The sequence below is a fragment of the Gymnodraco acuticeps genome, unplaced genomic scaffold (genome assembly GCF_902827175.1).
Source record: "Gymnodraco acuticeps unplaced genomic scaffold, fGymAcu1.1, whole genome shotgun sequence".
Taxonomy (NCBI): domain Eukaryota; kingdom Metazoa; phylum Chordata; class Actinopteri; order Perciformes; family Bathydraconidae; genus Gymnodraco; species Gymnodraco acuticeps.
The window spans coordinates 2585247-2602458 of record NW_022989810.1 but is presented as its reverse complement, the minus strand read 5'-3'; the positions used below and the strand labels follow the sequence as shown (position 1 = coordinate 2602458).

General features: G+C 44.7%; 2 protein-coding genes across 6 annotated transcripts; one reads left to right on the top strand and one right to left on the bottom strand.

The window, feature by feature from the left end:
- Positions 1–49: 49 nt before the first annotated feature.
- LOC117555565 (collagen triple helix repeat-containing protein 1-like) lies at positions 50–6416 on the top strand. Of its 3 annotated transcripts, XM_034230493.1 has the most exons (5): positions 121–289; positions 1255–1332; positions 2925–3143; positions 3245–3461; positions 5931–6416. In XM_034230493.1, the coding sequence occupies exons 1-5, from the start codon at positions 176–178 to the stop codon at positions 6071–6073; spliced, it is 771 nt and encodes a 256-aa protein (XP_034086384.1). In that variant the 5' UTR covers positions 121–175; the 3' UTR covers positions 6074–6416. The 3 variants fall into 3 exon arrangements, with proteins under 3 accessions (XP_034086380.1, XP_034086384.1, XP_034086382.1); XM_034230489.1 differs by lacking the exon at positions 1255–1332 and having other exon boundaries at positions 50–289; XM_034230491.1 differs by lacking the exon at positions 1255–1332 and having other exon boundaries at positions 125–247.
- On the bottom strand, positions 5550–17027 carry LOC117555560 (mitochondrial folate transporter/carrier-like). 3 transcript variants are annotated; one of them, XR_004570406.1, is made up of 8 exons: positions 16567–17027; positions 15532–15682; positions 15348–15433; positions 8091–8245; positions 7572–7685; positions 7249–7394; positions 6903–7118; positions 5550–6061 (listed from the first exon to the last, which is right to left on the bottom strand). XR_004570406.1 is itself a non-coding variant. In XM_034230470.1 (7 exons), the coding sequence occupies exons 1-7, from the start codon at positions 16766–16768 to the stop codon at positions 6995–6997; spliced, it is 978 nt and encodes a 325-aa protein (XP_034086361.1). In that variant the 5' UTR covers positions 16769–17027; the 3' UTR covers positions 6187–6994. The 3 variants fall into 3 exon arrangements, 1 of the variants encoding a protein (XP_034086361.1); XR_004570405.1 differs by having other exon boundaries at positions 5550–6891; positions 6924–7118; XM_034230470.1 differs by lacking the exon at positions 5550–6061 and having other exon boundaries at positions 6187–7118.
- Between the last annotated feature and the right edge of the window lie 185 nt (positions 17028–17212).

Genomic DNA, 17212 nt, shown 5'->3' with positions numbered 1-17212 from the left:
TCCATACTTAGCAGTATCACAGGGATGTTCTGATGCTTTTTCCCTCAGAGGAGGTTTCTGTGAGGTGACTGGCTGCTGCTCGTCCTGCCCTCCTCTAACTCTCAGTGTGAGTCAGTAGGAGTGAACTGTTGAGAGTATCCTGCAGTCTCTCAGAGCACACACTGCCTCCCCTTGTATGATGTCTCCTCTCATTGCCCGCCTGCTGCTGCTTGTCTGCTTGGCTTTACCTCTCTATGGCGTGGAAAAGGTGAGAAATAGAGGATACCGAAAGGATCCTGACGCTGACAAGGTAAGGGAGATTAGCTACAATTATAGTGTGGCTGTTAAAATCATTACCAAAAGTAGATATGTTCCAATCCAGGATTTTTGTGCGTTTTGGATAAATGTTGTGCTTTCACATAACGGAAAACCCATTAAATGTGCTCATTTGAAATTGTAATGAGTGCACTTGACTGGCTTTGTTGTCATCTAGTGCTTTTTTTATGCATCTCTATTAACATTCATAGAGCACTTTGCATGTGAAGTTCCAACTCATCCTGGGATTACCCTTTCGTTACTTTGTCAGAAGTATTTCCCAAAAATTCAAAAAGTAATAAACTGATTCAAGCTTTCAGTACAATTAGGGTGGTTATCACTTTGGCGAAACGGTTTCCAAAACGACCTGGTTCCAGCAGCAGAGGAGAAATCCTATTTTATATATTTGTGTGTGGTCAGATGGATCTCTATTATCTGGCTGCTCTCCAGCAGACTAGTGGACAGGAAACCCCCCTAACAGGAAGTTGGGGTCTGGCTCATACTGTTTGTCTCTATGTTATCTCTGCTGTCTCATACGTTTAAACAACGCAATAATGGTTTGGTATTGGGGGGGGGGGGGGGATTTGACTCATTTTAGGGCTGATCTATGTGTATCTGAAAAAATTGGCAGAAAAACTATTTCATTTCAATTCCCACCAACCTCAATCATAGACTGTCTTTGTCTAGAATTGCATAACCCTCCATGCTGTAGGTGGAGAGTGAAGAAACAAAGTGGACACACATTTCTCTCTCCAATCTCTTGGAGTCAAATGAAAGTGGAACTGGTGTTTATTTTGCTTGGAGTCTGACTGTGACCTCCCCTTAAGGGGCTCCTAGAAGTCTGCGCTTTGAGCACCACAGAGTTCAAGCAGTTGCTCTTTATTACCTTCCAAAGTTATATTCCATGAGTGAAAAGGATATAATAAATGAATAGCATCTTATGTTACCATTTGTATCTAGTGCGCTGAAAATGATGCAGAAAAGCCCAACTGCACTAGACACTCTGGAGAAGAAAGATCTGCTAATTTGAACAAAATGGTAATCATAAAATCCTATTTTGCAACCTTGTGAGATTCTGCAAAACTAAAAGTCTCAAAGCTGAGCATTTTATTCCCGCTGTGCACGCTCCAGCTTCAGTGTTGACTAATGCACGATTTACTAGATTCCTCAGCAAATGCAGCCTTTATGCTTCTCTTACAGTAATGAACTGTGTGCTACTAATATGAAGTAGAGCTGGAGTGTAATTCATGCAGGCAGGCAGCACTACTAGAAACAGCAGACTGGAAGCTAATATTTAACTCAGCTGTAGCTAAGTGGACAGAGGTTCCATTCATTAGTCTGCTTTGAAACTTGTCCAAAACCTAACCCTTAATAAAGCTCGGAGACGTTTCCGTGCTGAATATCAACCAAGCGGACTCCGTATTTCCACATTTTGCAATCTATTAGGTGCTTAGAAGTTCTGTCCAGTTTCCTTCAGGACAAATTCCTGGTCTATTGCAGCATATGGTTTCATCTCAGACGTCCCAGTTTCCCATAAAGATGATGTCAGACCTCACATCTCCAGGTTGCTCCAGCTCAGCCACCGGATGGCTAAAACAGACTCCCAACCATCTGTTTTCACCACAGCTGACTAGAATATTGTAATTCTGTCTATATTTAGGTATTTTCCAGATTCCCATAATGTGAAATACATTTTTCTCCTTCACCCCAGAGACTAAAGTCGAGACAAGATGTTGAAACTTGAGTACAAGCTCTTTGTTCCCCTCTCTTGGCTTGTTTTTTTTTTTGCCTTAATGCCATTTGGCCATGTGCCGCCATAACTGGTCCGCAGCTGTATGCCGAGCTAAAGGGCAGGATTGACCCAACAAAAGCCCAGACCCAAATCCTTTTGGCATCAGCGTTTGCTTGATGGCAAGGATGCACTTCTACGTGTCAGTTAATGTCTGCCCTGAAGAAATGAGTAAATGACAGTGACACTTACATATCACATAACCCTAATTAAAACCTAACTCAGACTAAAAAAGAGCTGACCTACACACTGTAATCTGTTGGTCGAAATGTCCCTTTGAGGAACTTTTTAAGCAAAGCTATTTGGATCTTCATTGTGTCTATCTCTGTATATGGCAGGGCAGTTTTGGCAAGCTCTCCTGTCTCAGTGTTTTCTGAGTCAGCTTGAGTAAGATGCAGCATCTGTTTAAACATAGCAGGATTCAGCTGGACAATGAATCACGCCGATAGATGTGTGGCCAAACACCTTCTAATTTAGCCTTAGCAAGCCATTGGTTCCACATTAACACAGTTACACTGTCATGCGCTTGCTTCACGGCCTCATGATGGCTGGTTCTATTGCTTTGGCTTGGTATGGATCACATCTGTTTTACACTTACTTCAGCCCTATGGCAGTGTATTTGTTTATATGAGGTGTAATCTGGCTCCTTGTGTGTGATGGTTGGATGAATGGCAGCATTGAGGTGTCTACGGTGCATGCAGCCCTAAACTGGGAAACATCCCCCAGGGAGAAGAAAGAAAATCTAAAACAGGAAGTTGGAAACAGCAGACTCTGATGTTGTTCCATGACTTCTTTTCATTGTCCAATGTTACCATGACTTCCTCTTTCCCTGTTTTCCCAGTTTGGCAGTTGCATGCAGGGTCCAGCAGGCACCTCTGGCAGAGAGGGTAACCCTGGTGCCAACGGCATCCCGGGAACGCCGGGTATTCCAGGTCGCGACGGGCCGAAAGGCGAGAAAGGCGAGTGCATCAACGAGATCTTTGAAGAGCCCTGGAGGCCCAACTACAAGCAGTGTGCCTGGAACTCTCTCAATTATGGGATTGACCTGGGTAAAGTAGCTGTAAGTATTACAAAACCTTGAATGACTTGTTTCAAGTCAAACGTTTCACAAATCCATAGAAATGTTTGAGAACTACAAGATGTCCCTCTGCTTTGTTGCAGGACTGTACGTTCACCAAGCTGCGTACAGACAGCGCCCTCAGAGTCCTCTTCAGCGGTTCCCTCAGACTCAAGTGTAAGAATGCATGCTGCCAGAGGTGGTACTTCACCTTCAATGGAGCAGAGTGCGCAGGACCCTTGCCCATAGAGTCCATCATCTACTTAGACCAAGGAAGTCCTGAGCTCAACTCAACCATCAACATCCACAGAACATCCTCAGGTACGGCTTAAAGTCATGGACTTTTTTTTTTAGGATAAACCTAAACCAAACATATTTTTAACAGTGCTATAAAATACTTTAGTTGAAAGAAGTTCAACACTTTGGGAATTTAGAGAGTTAGATGTTTTTTAGATGAGCTTAAGCTAGAGACAGCATCAGGTTAGCTTAGTTTAGCATAGCATAAGGCTAAGGAATCGGCTAGCCTGGCTCTGTTCAAAGGTAAAGTGTCTTATGGCGCATTTCCACTGCAACGGGGTAGCCCCGTTTAAGCGTCCTTAACCGTCCTCAAGCGGCCAGGCCAGTTTTTGGTGGCCTTTCCATATAGCCTAGTACCGGCTAACGGGTACTTTTTCCCTCTTTCCGGCCCCATAAAATCGTGGTTCCCTCAGACCAGGGCCAGGGCTGAACTAGTGACGTCAACACTCTCGACTGCTGATTGGTCAGAGAGAATCGTCACAAGATCGCGCGCGAGTTCATCCCTAGCGTCTCATATATATTTAGAAGCAAGCTTGCTGCATTTTTATAAACAGCATTTTGTAAACGGATGAGCTACAAAAATGGCTACGTCTAATAAGAAAAGCACACCGTGGTCGACCGAGGAGGTGACGACGTTCCTACATCTCATTGGGGATGATCAAATCCAGCGGGAGCTCGACGGAACAACTCGAAATGTGAACAAAACAAAGCCGATCGCCCCGCCTACACTGCGTTGCTACCCCAGGTCCTAAACTGTAATGGAAATGCGCCACGGCCTCGGACGGCCAGCGAGGCAGCCCGAGGCCTGAGCGAGGACGTTTTAGTTACAGCACCTCTAAAGCTCACAAAGTAAATATTAGCAGAAAACATTGTATAGAAAGATCAAATGTCGCCCTTGCATAAAGTGTTATACTGGACAAAGCATATTATGTTCCCAGGATTCTAAACTGCCATGGTCCCATATTCCCCTGCTCCATATCTACTTGACATAACTAATTATAAACACCTTACAAAGATCCTATGTTCTCAGCAAGGTTTTTTCTCTAGGTGACATGTTTATTGTATGTTTTACTTGGTCCACATAAAACACCCACCCTATATATGTATAGGTTTGCCTAAAGTTATAAGAGACCTTCGCTTTCAAATTTGTGGGAAAGATACTTTTTTTGACTTTAAACAATATCTCAACAGTGGCTAAAAGTTATTTTTAATGTTACAACTATAATTACAAAGTCCTTTTCTTTTTTTCTCGTTTGCAATTGAACTGCGAGGATAGCCATTCTCCCACAATGTCTTATTAAAAAAAACATGGGACCCTGGGAACATAGGCCAGAATCAGGTTGCCTTCAGGGAGTAACTGGTCCAAGGTTTTGGTATTCCCCCCTTTTATTAAAAAATTCTTATTCTATTCATTTGTGTTACTTTTGGACAAAGATAAGCTAGCTGTTCCCTATCCGGTCTATGTCCTAATCTAACAGAGGCCGCTGTCTGTAGCTCAACAGATGTGAGAGCGATATCAATCTTTTAATTTAAAATCTGGGCAAGAGAGCAAAAAAGCAAAACCTAAAAAATGCCAAGCTATCCCTTCTATAAAAATACTTATTTCATTTATTTGTGTTCCCTTTGGACAGAGCTAAGCTAGCTGTTCCCTATCCAGTCTCTGTGCTAAGCTAATGGGCTGCTGTATGTCGATCAACATATATGAGAGTGGTATCAAATTATCTAATCTAAATCTAGGAAGACAGCAAATAAATAATAATTAATTTATGTTGCCTTCATACAGTGCTAAGCTAGGTGCTCCCTATCTCCAGTCTTTATGCTAAACTAACAGACTGCTGTCTCTGGCTCAACATACAGTATATGAGAGTGGTATTAATGATCTACTTTAAATCTAGGCAATACAGCAAACCCACAAATGCCATCACTTTTATAAAAAATACTTATTTTAATCATTTTTGTTGCCTTCGGACAGAGCTAAACTGGCTGTTCCCTAACCAATCTGTGTCCTAAACTAACAGGCTACTGTCTCTAACTCAACATATATGAGAGTGGTAATAATTATCCAATCTAAATCTAGGCAAGAGAGCAAATAAGCCACAAAATGCAGAGCTATCCCTTTTATAAAAAAAGTACTTCTTTAATTCATTTCTGTTACTTTCAGAAACACTGAGCTAGGTGTTCCCTATGTCCTTATGCTAAGCTAACAGGCTGCTGTTTGTAGCTCAACAGATATGAGAGTGGTATTAATTATCCAATCAAAATCTAGGCAAGACAGCAATACATCTAAACCCACAAAATGCCAAGATATTCCTTCAAGTGGTTATTTAACTGCAGTTGTAAAGTCTGGTCACCAATCTTTAAAATAAAGTTACACTCCAATTTGAAAAGTTCACCACCATGTCAGGAAACCAAACAATTAACAAGTCCCATCTCTGGAGACAGTTTGGGTGTTCCCTGAAATTAATTTTAACTGTCTTCTTTCTCCCCCTCCAGTTGAAGGGCTGTGCGAGGGTGTCAAAGGAGGGCTGGTGGATGTGGCCGTGTGGGTGGGGACCTGCGACGACTATCCCAGAGGTGACGCGTCTACAGGGTGGAATTCAGTATCCAGGGTTATCATTGAGGAGCTGCCCAAATAAATGAAAAAGTTACATGTAAGGGAGGCACCAGTCCTGGTACTGTGACAGTATGTTATCTGGCCCTCCAAAACTATCAGGTATGGTTTGCTGAGGCGCCACAGCATCAATGATGGTAACTTGAATGGTTTTTTTTATTTTCTTAAAATACCATACTAGATGACAGGCCCATAACAACGAATACTGTGTCATTCTGTCTACCAGAAATAAACTTTGTACTGTAGCTTTTCAGCTTATGGGTGCTGTTGGTAAGCGTTCAACGGTCATTGACAATATTTAAACTATGTACTCATGTGACATGTTTATATTCATTATTACTGTTAATAAAGTGATATTTTTTAAATAATTAAACTCAACTTTTTGACTACTTTTCAAGTCTAGGAACTATGAATTCTCTGCTTTTATTCAATATAGTAAGACATTACTATATATACTGTATTCATATACATGACAATGCAGATAAAGCATTCTTGATGTTATAGTAAAATGTTAGAAAGAAATGCAGTTACAATTTTTTGCCAGAAAACAAATGAATTATGGGATGATTGAATTGGTGTTTTTGGAACAAAAATGATCTGCTGCTGTGTAAACAAAAATATATAATTTAAAAGCAACATAACTAATATTACACACACATGCAACTGGAACACTGAGAAGACTTCACATTAGCTTGTTTACATGTCATCCTTTCCTGCTGCCAATGTTGAAATATTTATCAAACTCTTCTCGTAAAAAAATCCTCACTTCATTTGCCCAGAATGAAAGCTTGTCATGCATCTGATAATCCAATGTTGAATCCGTTACGCAATATTTTCATATTCAGTGAGATCACCTTCAGATGTATTTGTTCCTCTCTGTTTTTATGAATGGCACCAAAGTCAGTGTGAGTCTTTAAAGCTGTCCATGCCATGATTGTGAGCCTTATTAGCTTTTTCCCAGAAGGTAGCGAGAGACATTCTCGTAAACCACAAAGGTGATGCAGCAGGCAGGAGTGACACGGATCACGTTGGGGATGATGCCTTTGTAGAAACCGATGGCGCCTTCGTTCCTGCAGAGAAATGGAAAACATGATTCAAATTGGACAGAACTTAAAGGGACAGTTCACCACTGCAGCCACATTTAGAAACAGAGGATAGGATTGCATGTGTATCCTCTCTGTGAGTGGATGGGTCTCATACCTCCATGTCCGTCTGACGACATCAATAACTCCATTGTATGTGTTGTGCTGGTCTTGCAGGCGGGCTCGCACCACCTGATACGGGTATGTTGTGGCCACAGCAAATATTTTGGATAAAGCCGCCATTGTGATGTACTCCCATGCGCTCTGTTTAAACAGAAGGAGGGAGGAGTGAGCAGAGCAAGGGTGGGAAAAATGATGATTCACTTATTTAACTGCTAGTTATCCACTGTGGGCTCAGTCCTATTAAACTGTAAAGCTTTATGACTATTATCACTGAGCATGTTTCCAGACCGTTTGTGGCTCGTGTGGTTAATGACTCACCAGCTTCGCATCTGAAGGCGCTTTCCTGTATTTGTTGTAGTCTCTCTTCAGCTCTTCATAGGCCATGAACTGCAGCGCTCCGTGAGATGTTCCGAACAGACCAGGAACATAACCCTTTGACAGATAAATGCTCTGAAAGTCAGTCTTACATTCCACTACATGGTACAACAACCTACCTGCTTAATTAAATTACATTTGATCAGATCTATACAGACAAATATCATTGCAATTACCCAGCCAGGCTGATAGAATACACATAAAGCGTAATATGTCAGGCTGTTATTTCCATTATTCATGGCCTGTAAGTTCTCCACTACAGCTAATACAGGTTGTCGATGCCCTCTAGTGGGGATTAATGAATTCACATAAAAAGGATTTACAGCCTTGTAGGATAAAGGTCAACTTTTGCTGAAGTAGTGTGGTAGTTTAACCTGATTAGTCCTCTACAAAACAGCTTAACATAATCATTGCATATATTGCTGTATTACATTGAAGTGAAAATATATGGTGATGTATTACCTTGTAGAGTCCTGCCACTCCCTCATAGCGGTAGATCTTGATCAGAGCATCTACCATCCCCTTGTACTGTTTACTGCTGGGGTCAGCGTTGTACTGCAGCACCAGCCGGGTCTTGGTCACCCAGATCGGGTTGGTTATGGTGAGGGTTATGATGCCTAGGTGAAAACAGGCAATGTTAGAACGAGGCTGACATTAAAAAAAAAAAAAGAGAGACTCTGCAGTACCTTCAGTGTTTAGGAATATTGTTCTCACACACGGCCAGCTCTGTCAAACAGTGCTTTTTTCCCTCTCTCTGTATATTTCTGCAACTCAAGACAGGATGAAGTGGTTCTCCCTCAGCAAGAGAAGAGACACTTAGTCAAGTAAGATTGATTGTGATGTGCTGGTGGTGGCCAGACAAAACAGTTTAACAGACTGCAGTGACTGAAGTTGGCAGAGCACGGGATGGTAAATGATATGTTCAGTTGTGGTTCCGTGTGGCAAAACATTTATACAAAGACGTCAGGAATACAATTTGCCTAAAAAAGTACAGGCTGGTATAGTGCTATTTGCTATGATGCAATAGTAGTGCAATTGTAGGTAAAAACTAGAATTACCAACTCACAATTGTATGCCTTCCCCAATCGGTCAAGTTATAGTTTACATTCATTTAGAATTTGCGTGATTAGAGTTGTTCATTTTGGAAAAAGGGTCTGAATATTATCAGTTTAAGTTGGTCTATTTAGGAGAAAATAAATTGATTATTTGTTGATATACAAAGTCATAAATCTGCAAATTGATTTGTTGTTTTCTCTTGTCTAGACCCAATTCAGGGCAATGTCTCTTTAAAGACACGGTGCTTGTGATTCTGGGCGCAAATCACAAGGATGTCCCTGATAAATCTGATTACCAAGTATAATTTGGTTAGGTAATTTACTACAGGCATAAGACACGGCAAGCAGCAGCATGTGTGGTGTGATGAGGTTAACCCTTGGAATTGAAGCAAAGGGGTTTTCTAGACAAAAAAACAACAACTTTTTTTTCATGTTTTTTTCATTCTCTTTTTTTATAAATCAAAAAGAGAATATTCAGTTTTTTACTCACCCCTTTTTAATATAATGGCCCTAATAAGCTGTCTGACTCCCATTACAACCCTAAATTCCACCTTTGCACAATTTGAATGCCATTTGGAATCAAGTCAGGTGTGACTGAGAAATTATTTATTGTTGAGAAACTAAGTCATACTTTTGAGAAAAATGATCATCATGTTGTGATACTTTTTACATTATTGTGATACATTATTTTGAATTATGAAGTCATTATTTAAAAATACTTTGGCATTATTTTGATGTACTAGGTCATTACTTTGAGATAAGGCATTATTTCGAGGATGTTTTTTATTGTGAATTACAGGATCTATTTTAACATTGGCTAATATGGGCTTCCCTTAATTCTCTCTAATTATTTTGGAGCAGCTTCATTTCCAGCCCCTGACTCCCCATGTCCAGCAGGAAGCTGACCCATGTGACCCTAAAGTGAACAGAAGGGGCTGTGAACTCTGCCTCCTGTCAGCTGAGGCCAGTTAGGAGCAGTATGATCTGGCTGTTGTTGTGCTGATAATGTGGGTGTGTTAGCATGGCAGCAGTGTTCAGATCCATGCAGAACTATAGGTTGCTTACGTAACCCCAGTTCTCAGAGTAACATGAAGTGAGATGTCTCACTATGGGATGCGCCTCAACGCGTATGCAAACAGAAGCATCAATCTCATTACGCCAATCCTGATTGGCTGGTGATCTTGACGTAAATGTCAGGGAATCCACCCACCCTTTAAGTAGCTTGCGCTACGATGCAGCGTCATTCAAAATAAGCACCTCTTCTCGCTTCGCCTTAGCAAGAAGGGCCGTCTGGTGAGACATCTCACTTCATGTTACTCTGAGAACTGGGGTTACGTAAGTAACCTATAGTTCTCATTCATAACACTCCGTTCGATGTCTCACTATGGGATATTGAAACTTCCGTATTGCTAGACATGCTTATCTCGAAAATCACCAAAAACAACCAGAACTTAACAGGTAGAACTCTGTCTCAACACGGGGCCCAGCACTGCGCGGGCCACACTTGGAGCAGAGACATCTAGCCTGTAAAAGCGGACAAAAGTGAGCGGCGAAGACCAGCTCGCTGCTGCACAAATGTCTTGGATGGAAACACCCTTGAACAAAGCCCAGGATGTAGCCAGTCCACGAGTAGAATGACCACGCAGGCCCGTTGGTGCCTGCAAACCCTGACTCGTATAAGCCAGAGCAATCGCTTCCACAATCCAGTGGGAGAGCCGTTGCCTGGTAACGGGCTTGTCCTTCTGAGGGTTAGCCCAGGATATAAAGAGTTGGTCATTACAACGAAACTCTTTTGACCTGTCCATATAGATGCGTAAAGCACAAACTGGACACAGCAAATTCGGCCGCTGTTCCTCAGAGGAACACAGCGGCGGAGGAAATGCCACAATGTCAATGGGGGTACATGAGCCAACCACCTTAGGTATAAAGGCAGGGTTGGGCTTCAACAACACTCTTGTTTGCCCCGGGGCATGAAGGATGTACAGAGAGCGCATGAATATCACTGACTCGCTTGGCAGATGCCAGAGCCAGTAACAGCACTGTCTTCAGTGACAGAAGTTTCATGTCAGCTTCTTCCAGGGGTTCAAATGGAGGTCGAGTGAGCCCATCTAAAACCACTGCCAAGTCCCATAAGGGCACCAGTGACCTGGAAACCGGGAGGAGCCTGCGAGCCCCTTTCATAAAACGGCAGACCAAAGGATGTTGGCTAGCCGTCTTTCCCTCAAAGCCCACATGGCATGCAGCAATAGCAGCCAGGTACACTTTGATCGTAGAGAAAGCTCTGTGTTTATCAATTAAGTCCTGTAGAAATGATAAAATCACCCCGACAGGACATTGAAAAGAGATATGTCCTTTTTTGAAGGCACCACTCCTCAAACACTCTCCACTTACAGTCATAGAGAGACCTGGTGGAGGAAGCTCTTGCACTCTGAATAGTGTTTATCACCTTCTGAGGGAGCCCCACTGTATTCAGATTGTACCACTCACGGGCCAGGCCCATAGTGCCAAGCGCTCTGGGTGTGGGTGAAAGATCGTCCCCCCCCGCCTGAGACAGTATGTCCCTGCGTAGTGGGAGCTGCCACGGCTGCCCGCACAGCAGCTGCTATATCTCCGCCAGCCAGTACATAGCTGGCCAGTGCGGAGCTATCAGGATAAGTGTGTGGCGTTGTTCTCTCACTCTGGCCAGAGTTGGGGGCATCAGAGCTAGGGGTGGGAACGCGTACATAAGGACCGGAGGCCAAACGTGCGCGAGCGCGTCCACGCCTAACGGTGCGTTTAAATCGCGCATTGAAAAGAACAGCTGACATTGAGCATTTTCTTTTGATGCGAACAGATCTACCGCGGCTCGGCCGTAACGCACCCACAGCTGACTAACAATTATTGGATGTAGAGTCCAGTCTGCATATAGTGGTGCACCTCTGAACAGCAGATCCGCCCCGAGGTTCATCACTCCTGGTACGTGCGTTGCTCTCAGAGATTAGACGTCCGCAGCTCCATAAGATCAGTTTGCGTGCCAGCATGTGTAACTGGAGAGAACGCAAACCCCCTTGGCGGACATGATGTCCTCGTTGAGCAGGTGTTTTACGAGGACATTCGTCTGCGTAATAGCCTCTTGCTCCGACTGTGCGAGAAGGAGCCAATCGTCCAGATAAGTTGCCAGGCGAATACCCTGTTGTCTTAACGGGGCTATCGCAGCTTCCGTACACCGTACAAACACTCGCGGGCTGAGAGACAGACCGAAGGGAAGTACTCTGTATCGTACCAGACACCCTGAAAGGCGAACCTCAGATATTTCCTGTGTGGGTAATATACTGGGATGTGGAAATACGCATCTTTCAGGTCGACTGATGTGAACCAGTCGTTTTGGCGCACGAGACGCAACAGAGATGTGTGAGTGAGCATTCTGAATTTGTATCTTTTGAGATATTTGTTCAGAGCTCTCAAATCTAGTATGGGCCGAATTCCGTTCCCTCCCCGTTTGGGAACGAGGAAATACATGGAATAAAAGCCGCTCTGACTCTGTTCTGCGGGTATTATCGATATAGCCCTCTTTTCTAGTAGCGAGAAAATCTCTTGCTCCAGAATATGGGCCGACTCTCCCCGGGCCTGTGAATACAGAATGCCCGAGAAGTGAGGGGGGGTGACAGCGAATTGGAGCCTGTAGCCCCGTGCCGTGTTACGGTCTTGAAAACCCAAGCAGAATCTGTGAGCATCCTCCACTTTTCGCTTCTCAAAGCGAGCGGAGATGTCACAGCTCGGTCGTCTGCCCTCAGTGTCTTTATTTGTTGTGTTATGAGGCCCTCTAGTGTCTGAACACGGTGGTACCCCACGACAGACTGTTTATTGTTTTTCTTTTCATTTTTATTGACTGCGCCCTTGGCTTCAAGCCTGGAAACGACAGTGGAAAATAATTTATTAGGAAACAACAATGATGACTTGTGTTTGTGTGACTTAAACAGGCAGCGGAACTTGCTGTCTTTGATGTTAAGTCCATTTCCCTGATGGCACGAACTTGAGGATGACATTCTGGCATCACTCGAGGCGGCGGGAAGATGGGGGCATGGTGGCACCCCGAAAACACATGAGCATCTAACACTGTAACGTGCTCTGGAGCTGGGGAACAGAGAACTTCCAGCTCCTTCGTCGAGGAGAGAAGGCTGTCAGGCCGCCCGCTCCTTCTTCCTCGCCTGGTGGCTGAAAACCTGGGTCGGCTGCGCCTGAGCGGCAGCTGCCGGAACCGGAGATTTTCTTGGCCAGCTCCCCCTCGCCTCGTGCCTGGGCTGGGGACCCGGGACGGGCTGTGGTTTCTGCTGTTTCGGTATCTTGAACCGGGCAGGACGCGAGGCAGCTTGAGTGAAGGCCTGCCGCGGGACCATTGAAGGTGGCGGCTAGACCTTTCGGGGGAGACAGAGCTGGAGAGCCTCGTCTCCCTTCCTTTTTGATTCGCATCTCAGCTGCATCGAAGCTAGAGCGGAGCCAAATAAGCCCTCGGGAACAATAGGCATGTCCAGAACATCCTCTTTTTCCCGGTCTGGAAGGTTCGTCAGGTTGAGCCACCTGGCTCTCTCCTGTACCACCATAAATCCCAGTGCTTTGCCCGTGGCTTGGACTGCACAGTGCTGCACACGGAGGCAAATGTCCGTGATCGCTGCGATCTCGTCCCACACGGCAGGCTCAGGTTTGCTCGACAAGTCTTCGCAGAGCTCCGCCTGGTAGGCGGTCAGCAGCGAGGAGACGTTGAGGGTCCTGGCGGACAAAGCTGCGGCTTTATAGGCCCGTTCGGTCATCGCTGACTGGAACCGGTCTGCCTTTGCCGGTAGCATGGGGTTCCTGCTCGGTGTCGAAGCCAGCCTCGGTTGGAGGTGGGCTGCCACCAGCGGTTCCATGGGCGGCATGCGGAGCAGGCCGAGCCTCTCCATACCGTCACAGTCCAGGGAGGAGGCACCCTGGATTGGGGCCTTGCTGCTAAAAGGGCGGTCTCTCCACGAGACCGACACCTCGTCCAGCATCTCCGGAAAGACTGGAAGGAGCTGCCTCTTCGTCCTCGCTGCTTGGGGCAAGTTCTTCCCCTCGTAGCGAGATCTGGAGGTCTCCTTGGCCACTTCAGGCCATGGGATGTCCAGCCTGGACGCAGCGCGTTGACACACGGCCTGCAAGTCCATACTTAGGACGGGCGAAGCTGGTGTGCTTTCGCCCGGGAGAGCGGACATCGCTCCTGACTTTGCAGCCTGAGCCGATGAAACGAAGATGTCATCCTCATCCGAGTCGGACAGGAGGAACTCAGAGGTATCCTCTTCGTCCTCCATATAGTCCAACTCCAGGACATCCTCCGCGGGTGGAACCATGGTGAGATCCAGTTGGGAGCCCCAGCTTGACACAGCGCGGGGCTTCGCTCTCGCGGCTCTTGCCGCCACCGGGTCCCAGCCTGACACGGCGTGGGGCTCCGGTTCAGCGGCTGTCGCTGTTGTTGAGCCCCAGCCTGACACAGCGCGGGGCTCAATCTCTGCGGCGGACGCCACCATGTCTTGATTGCCGGCCGGCGAATCAGTGGACATGAGGGGGTCCCGTCCCGACAAGCTAGCTTGGCGTGCTAACCGTCGGCGGAGGCTCTTAATGGTGAAGCGGGTACAATGCCCGCACGAGCTGGGGTTATCGATAGCCTCCCGGACGTGTTCCAGCCCGAGGCAGGACGAGCAGACCTGGTGTGTTAATATTGCTCAGTCTTCTTGCAAAGCAAAAAAGTAACCGGCAAGCGCCCGTCGACCGAATGTTAGCTTTGGGTTCAGTCTGTGGACCGTTTTATGCTGCGTCCACACTACAGCGTCGACAGCTTCAAAAACAGTTTCCAACGCGTCTGCCCATTCACTTTGAATGGGGTGACGTCACGTTGCCTCGCTTTTCGCCGAACTGAATTGTGGGTAGCATAGCGGGCCGTCTCCGCCGTCTCCGCCGTCAGAAGTTGAACAATGTTTAACTTCTGACGCCGGAGTAGCCAGCGCCAGCCAATCAAATCCCGTTTATGAAAATCTGACAGCTCAAGCGCTAGCCAATCAAACCGCGTCTAAGCTGGGAGAGATATCCCGCCGTTGATTTCTATATTTCAAAAAAAGATGGAGGAGAAATTATTTATCGCCGTAGCAAATCACCCGGTTTTGTATGACCAGACCCTCTTCACCTACCGGGATACAAACCGGAAGAACCAGTCATGGAGGGAGGTGGCAGAGACAGTGGGTGAAACTGGTACGTTTTCACCTGTTTGGGGAGTTTATATATATATTGCTCGCATAAAATCCCTGGTTTTTTTTGCTTTGTATGTCGGGGGCGGGAGATTCATGTGATTGGTTGTTGGTCGCGTTGCTCGAATAAAATCCCCAAGCTTCAGACACGCCCAGCTCCAAGCTTTTTTTGAAGCTGTAGTGTGGACGCTCCGTTAAGCTAGCCCGGTTACTGATAAATCGAGATGTGCTCTGAAGCGAGAAGAGGTGTTTGAATGACGCTGCGTCGTAGCGCAAGCTACTTAAAGGATGGGTGGATTCCCTGACGTTGACGTCAGATCACCAGCCAATCAGGATTGGCGTAATGAGAATGATGCTTCTGTTTGCATACGCGTTGAGGCGCATCCCATAGTGAGACATCGAACGGAGTGTTATGAATGAGAACTAACCTGCTTCGGCAGCAGACACCAGGTGTTCTGTTGCAGTCAGCTCCGTTTGACGGCCCTCCTTCGTGTACCCTTTGATTGCATTGTAGCTGTGAGGGAGATCAACATGGGAAATATGATGGTTACAGATCATTAAAAAACAAATCTAAAAAAGTATCATGATACAACAGGTTTATGGCTTCCTTACAAAAAGAAGTAGAGACCCCAAGATGCTCCAGCACCCCAAATATTGGGTGTCACTCCTTGGTAGAGTCCTCGTAGTCCCTCCTGCTGCCACACACTCTTCATACAGTGCATTATGCCACTGTACTTAGGTCTCAAATCCAAGCCATCACTCACTACATTGAAAGGACAAAAAAGACCTTTGTAAAAACAGATCTGAATTCAACATAAGACCAAAATAATTTATAAAATGAAATAAGGTAACCCATAGCCAGTAGTGAAAAAAAATAAATACTACTTTTACTCGAACATTTCCATGTTATGCTACTTGATAATTCTACTACAAGTTGGAAGCAAATGTCGTACTTGTACTCACTTAATGTATTTGAAAAGATACGTTACCATTGACTTTGCAGGTTCACATTAATAATACAATTTTTTTTATCGGCGACTGAAATATGACACATTATTATGGATTAAGATACCTGGCGGTATACAAAGTAATGTATCTCCACCCTTACCACCAGCAAAATTAAAACATCACTAATTATAATCCAGTGATAAAATATATACTATTCTAAAAATGAACATTCTGCATTTCAAGATTCAAGATTCAATTGTAGAATATCAATGAAAATCTTAGGTCACAGGTTCCTCCAACAGTGCAACACAATAAAACAGATACAATAGTTAAAATAGTGCAAGTAAATACAAATAGAATATAAATAGTCTATTGGAATATGATATATTAGATAACTAATTTGTAAGTTGCATAATGAGTACTTTAAGTTATGGAACTGTAAGTATATTTTGATGGGAATACTTTTGTACTTTTACTTAAGTTACTTTTCGAATGGCAGATTTGTACTACACCTAATTTAAGTAAAATATCCTTCCACCACTGCCCATAGCAGCATGGTACCATGGTGACATCTATTTTAAGATGTCATATTTCTAAATGGCATGAAAGTGGATAAATGCAGATGACTTTAATGACATTATTACTATGGACAATTGTCAATCACGTATCGATAAAGTACAATGTATTACAGTAGCCTACCTGCAAACCTGATTTTGACCAGGTCCAGAGGGTGAAGCACCATTGTTGACACCACACCTCCACTGAGTCCCGCGACCAGGTTTTCTATCTTCACATGGCCCAAGACCTGCTTGACATGTCCGGCTAAAGAGACAGCAGACACGGGCTTGCTGGACTCTGTCTCCGTGACGTTCACGGTACGGTGATTTGGAGCGGAACTCATGGTAACTGGTAATTAACTCCTGTCAGCTAGCGAATCAGTCAGTGATTAATGCTAAAGTCTGTTAGCAAACACTTAGAATAAACCTCATTGACACAGCTGTACTGTACACACTGTACTAACTCCTTGACACGCCCTCATTGTAATTGCATTTTAGCAACGGAACCACGTTTTAAACATGTGGTGATACTCCATGGCTGAGGTAACGCATTACATGTCAAGGAGCACATCAGTGCTACTACTCGACCTTGCTACTAGTATCAAGTAGAAGCAAATTAAGAACAGTGCTTCCGGTCATAAACTTCAAAATAAAACCAGTTTAGACGAACAACATCAATCCAAGTCATTATCTCGGCCCTATTCTCTCATTACACTTCTTTATCAAAGACGGTTTATCAACATATATTTGAATTAACGCTACCCTCCAGTGCCTTGTCACAAAGCAGA

Coding starts and splice junctions, on each gene's coding strand:
- LOC117555565 (XM_034230493.1), top strand. CDS start 176: ATGATGTCTCCTCTCATTGCCCGCCTGCTGCTGCTTGTCTGCTTGGCT. Junction 290..1,254: donor AGGATCCTGACGCTGACAAG/GTAAGGGAGATT, acceptor ATTTGTATCTAG/TGCGCTGAAAATGATGCAGA. Junction 3,462..5,930: donor CATCCACAGAACATCCTCAG/GTACGGCTTAAA, acceptor CTCCCCCTCCAG/TTGAAGGGCTGTGCGAGGGT.
- LOC117555560 (XM_034230470.1), bottom strand. CDS start 16,768: ATGAGTTCCGCTCCAAATCACCGTACCGTGAACGTCACGGAGACAGAG. Junction 8,246..15,347: donor GGTGTCTGCTGCCGAAGCAG/GTTAGTTCTCAT, acceptor GTTTTCACCTAG/GCATCATAACCCTCACCATA. Junction 7,686..8,090: donor GAGTGGCAGGACTCTACAAG/GTAATACATCAC, acceptor TATCTGTCAAAG/GGTTATGTTCCTGGTCTGTT.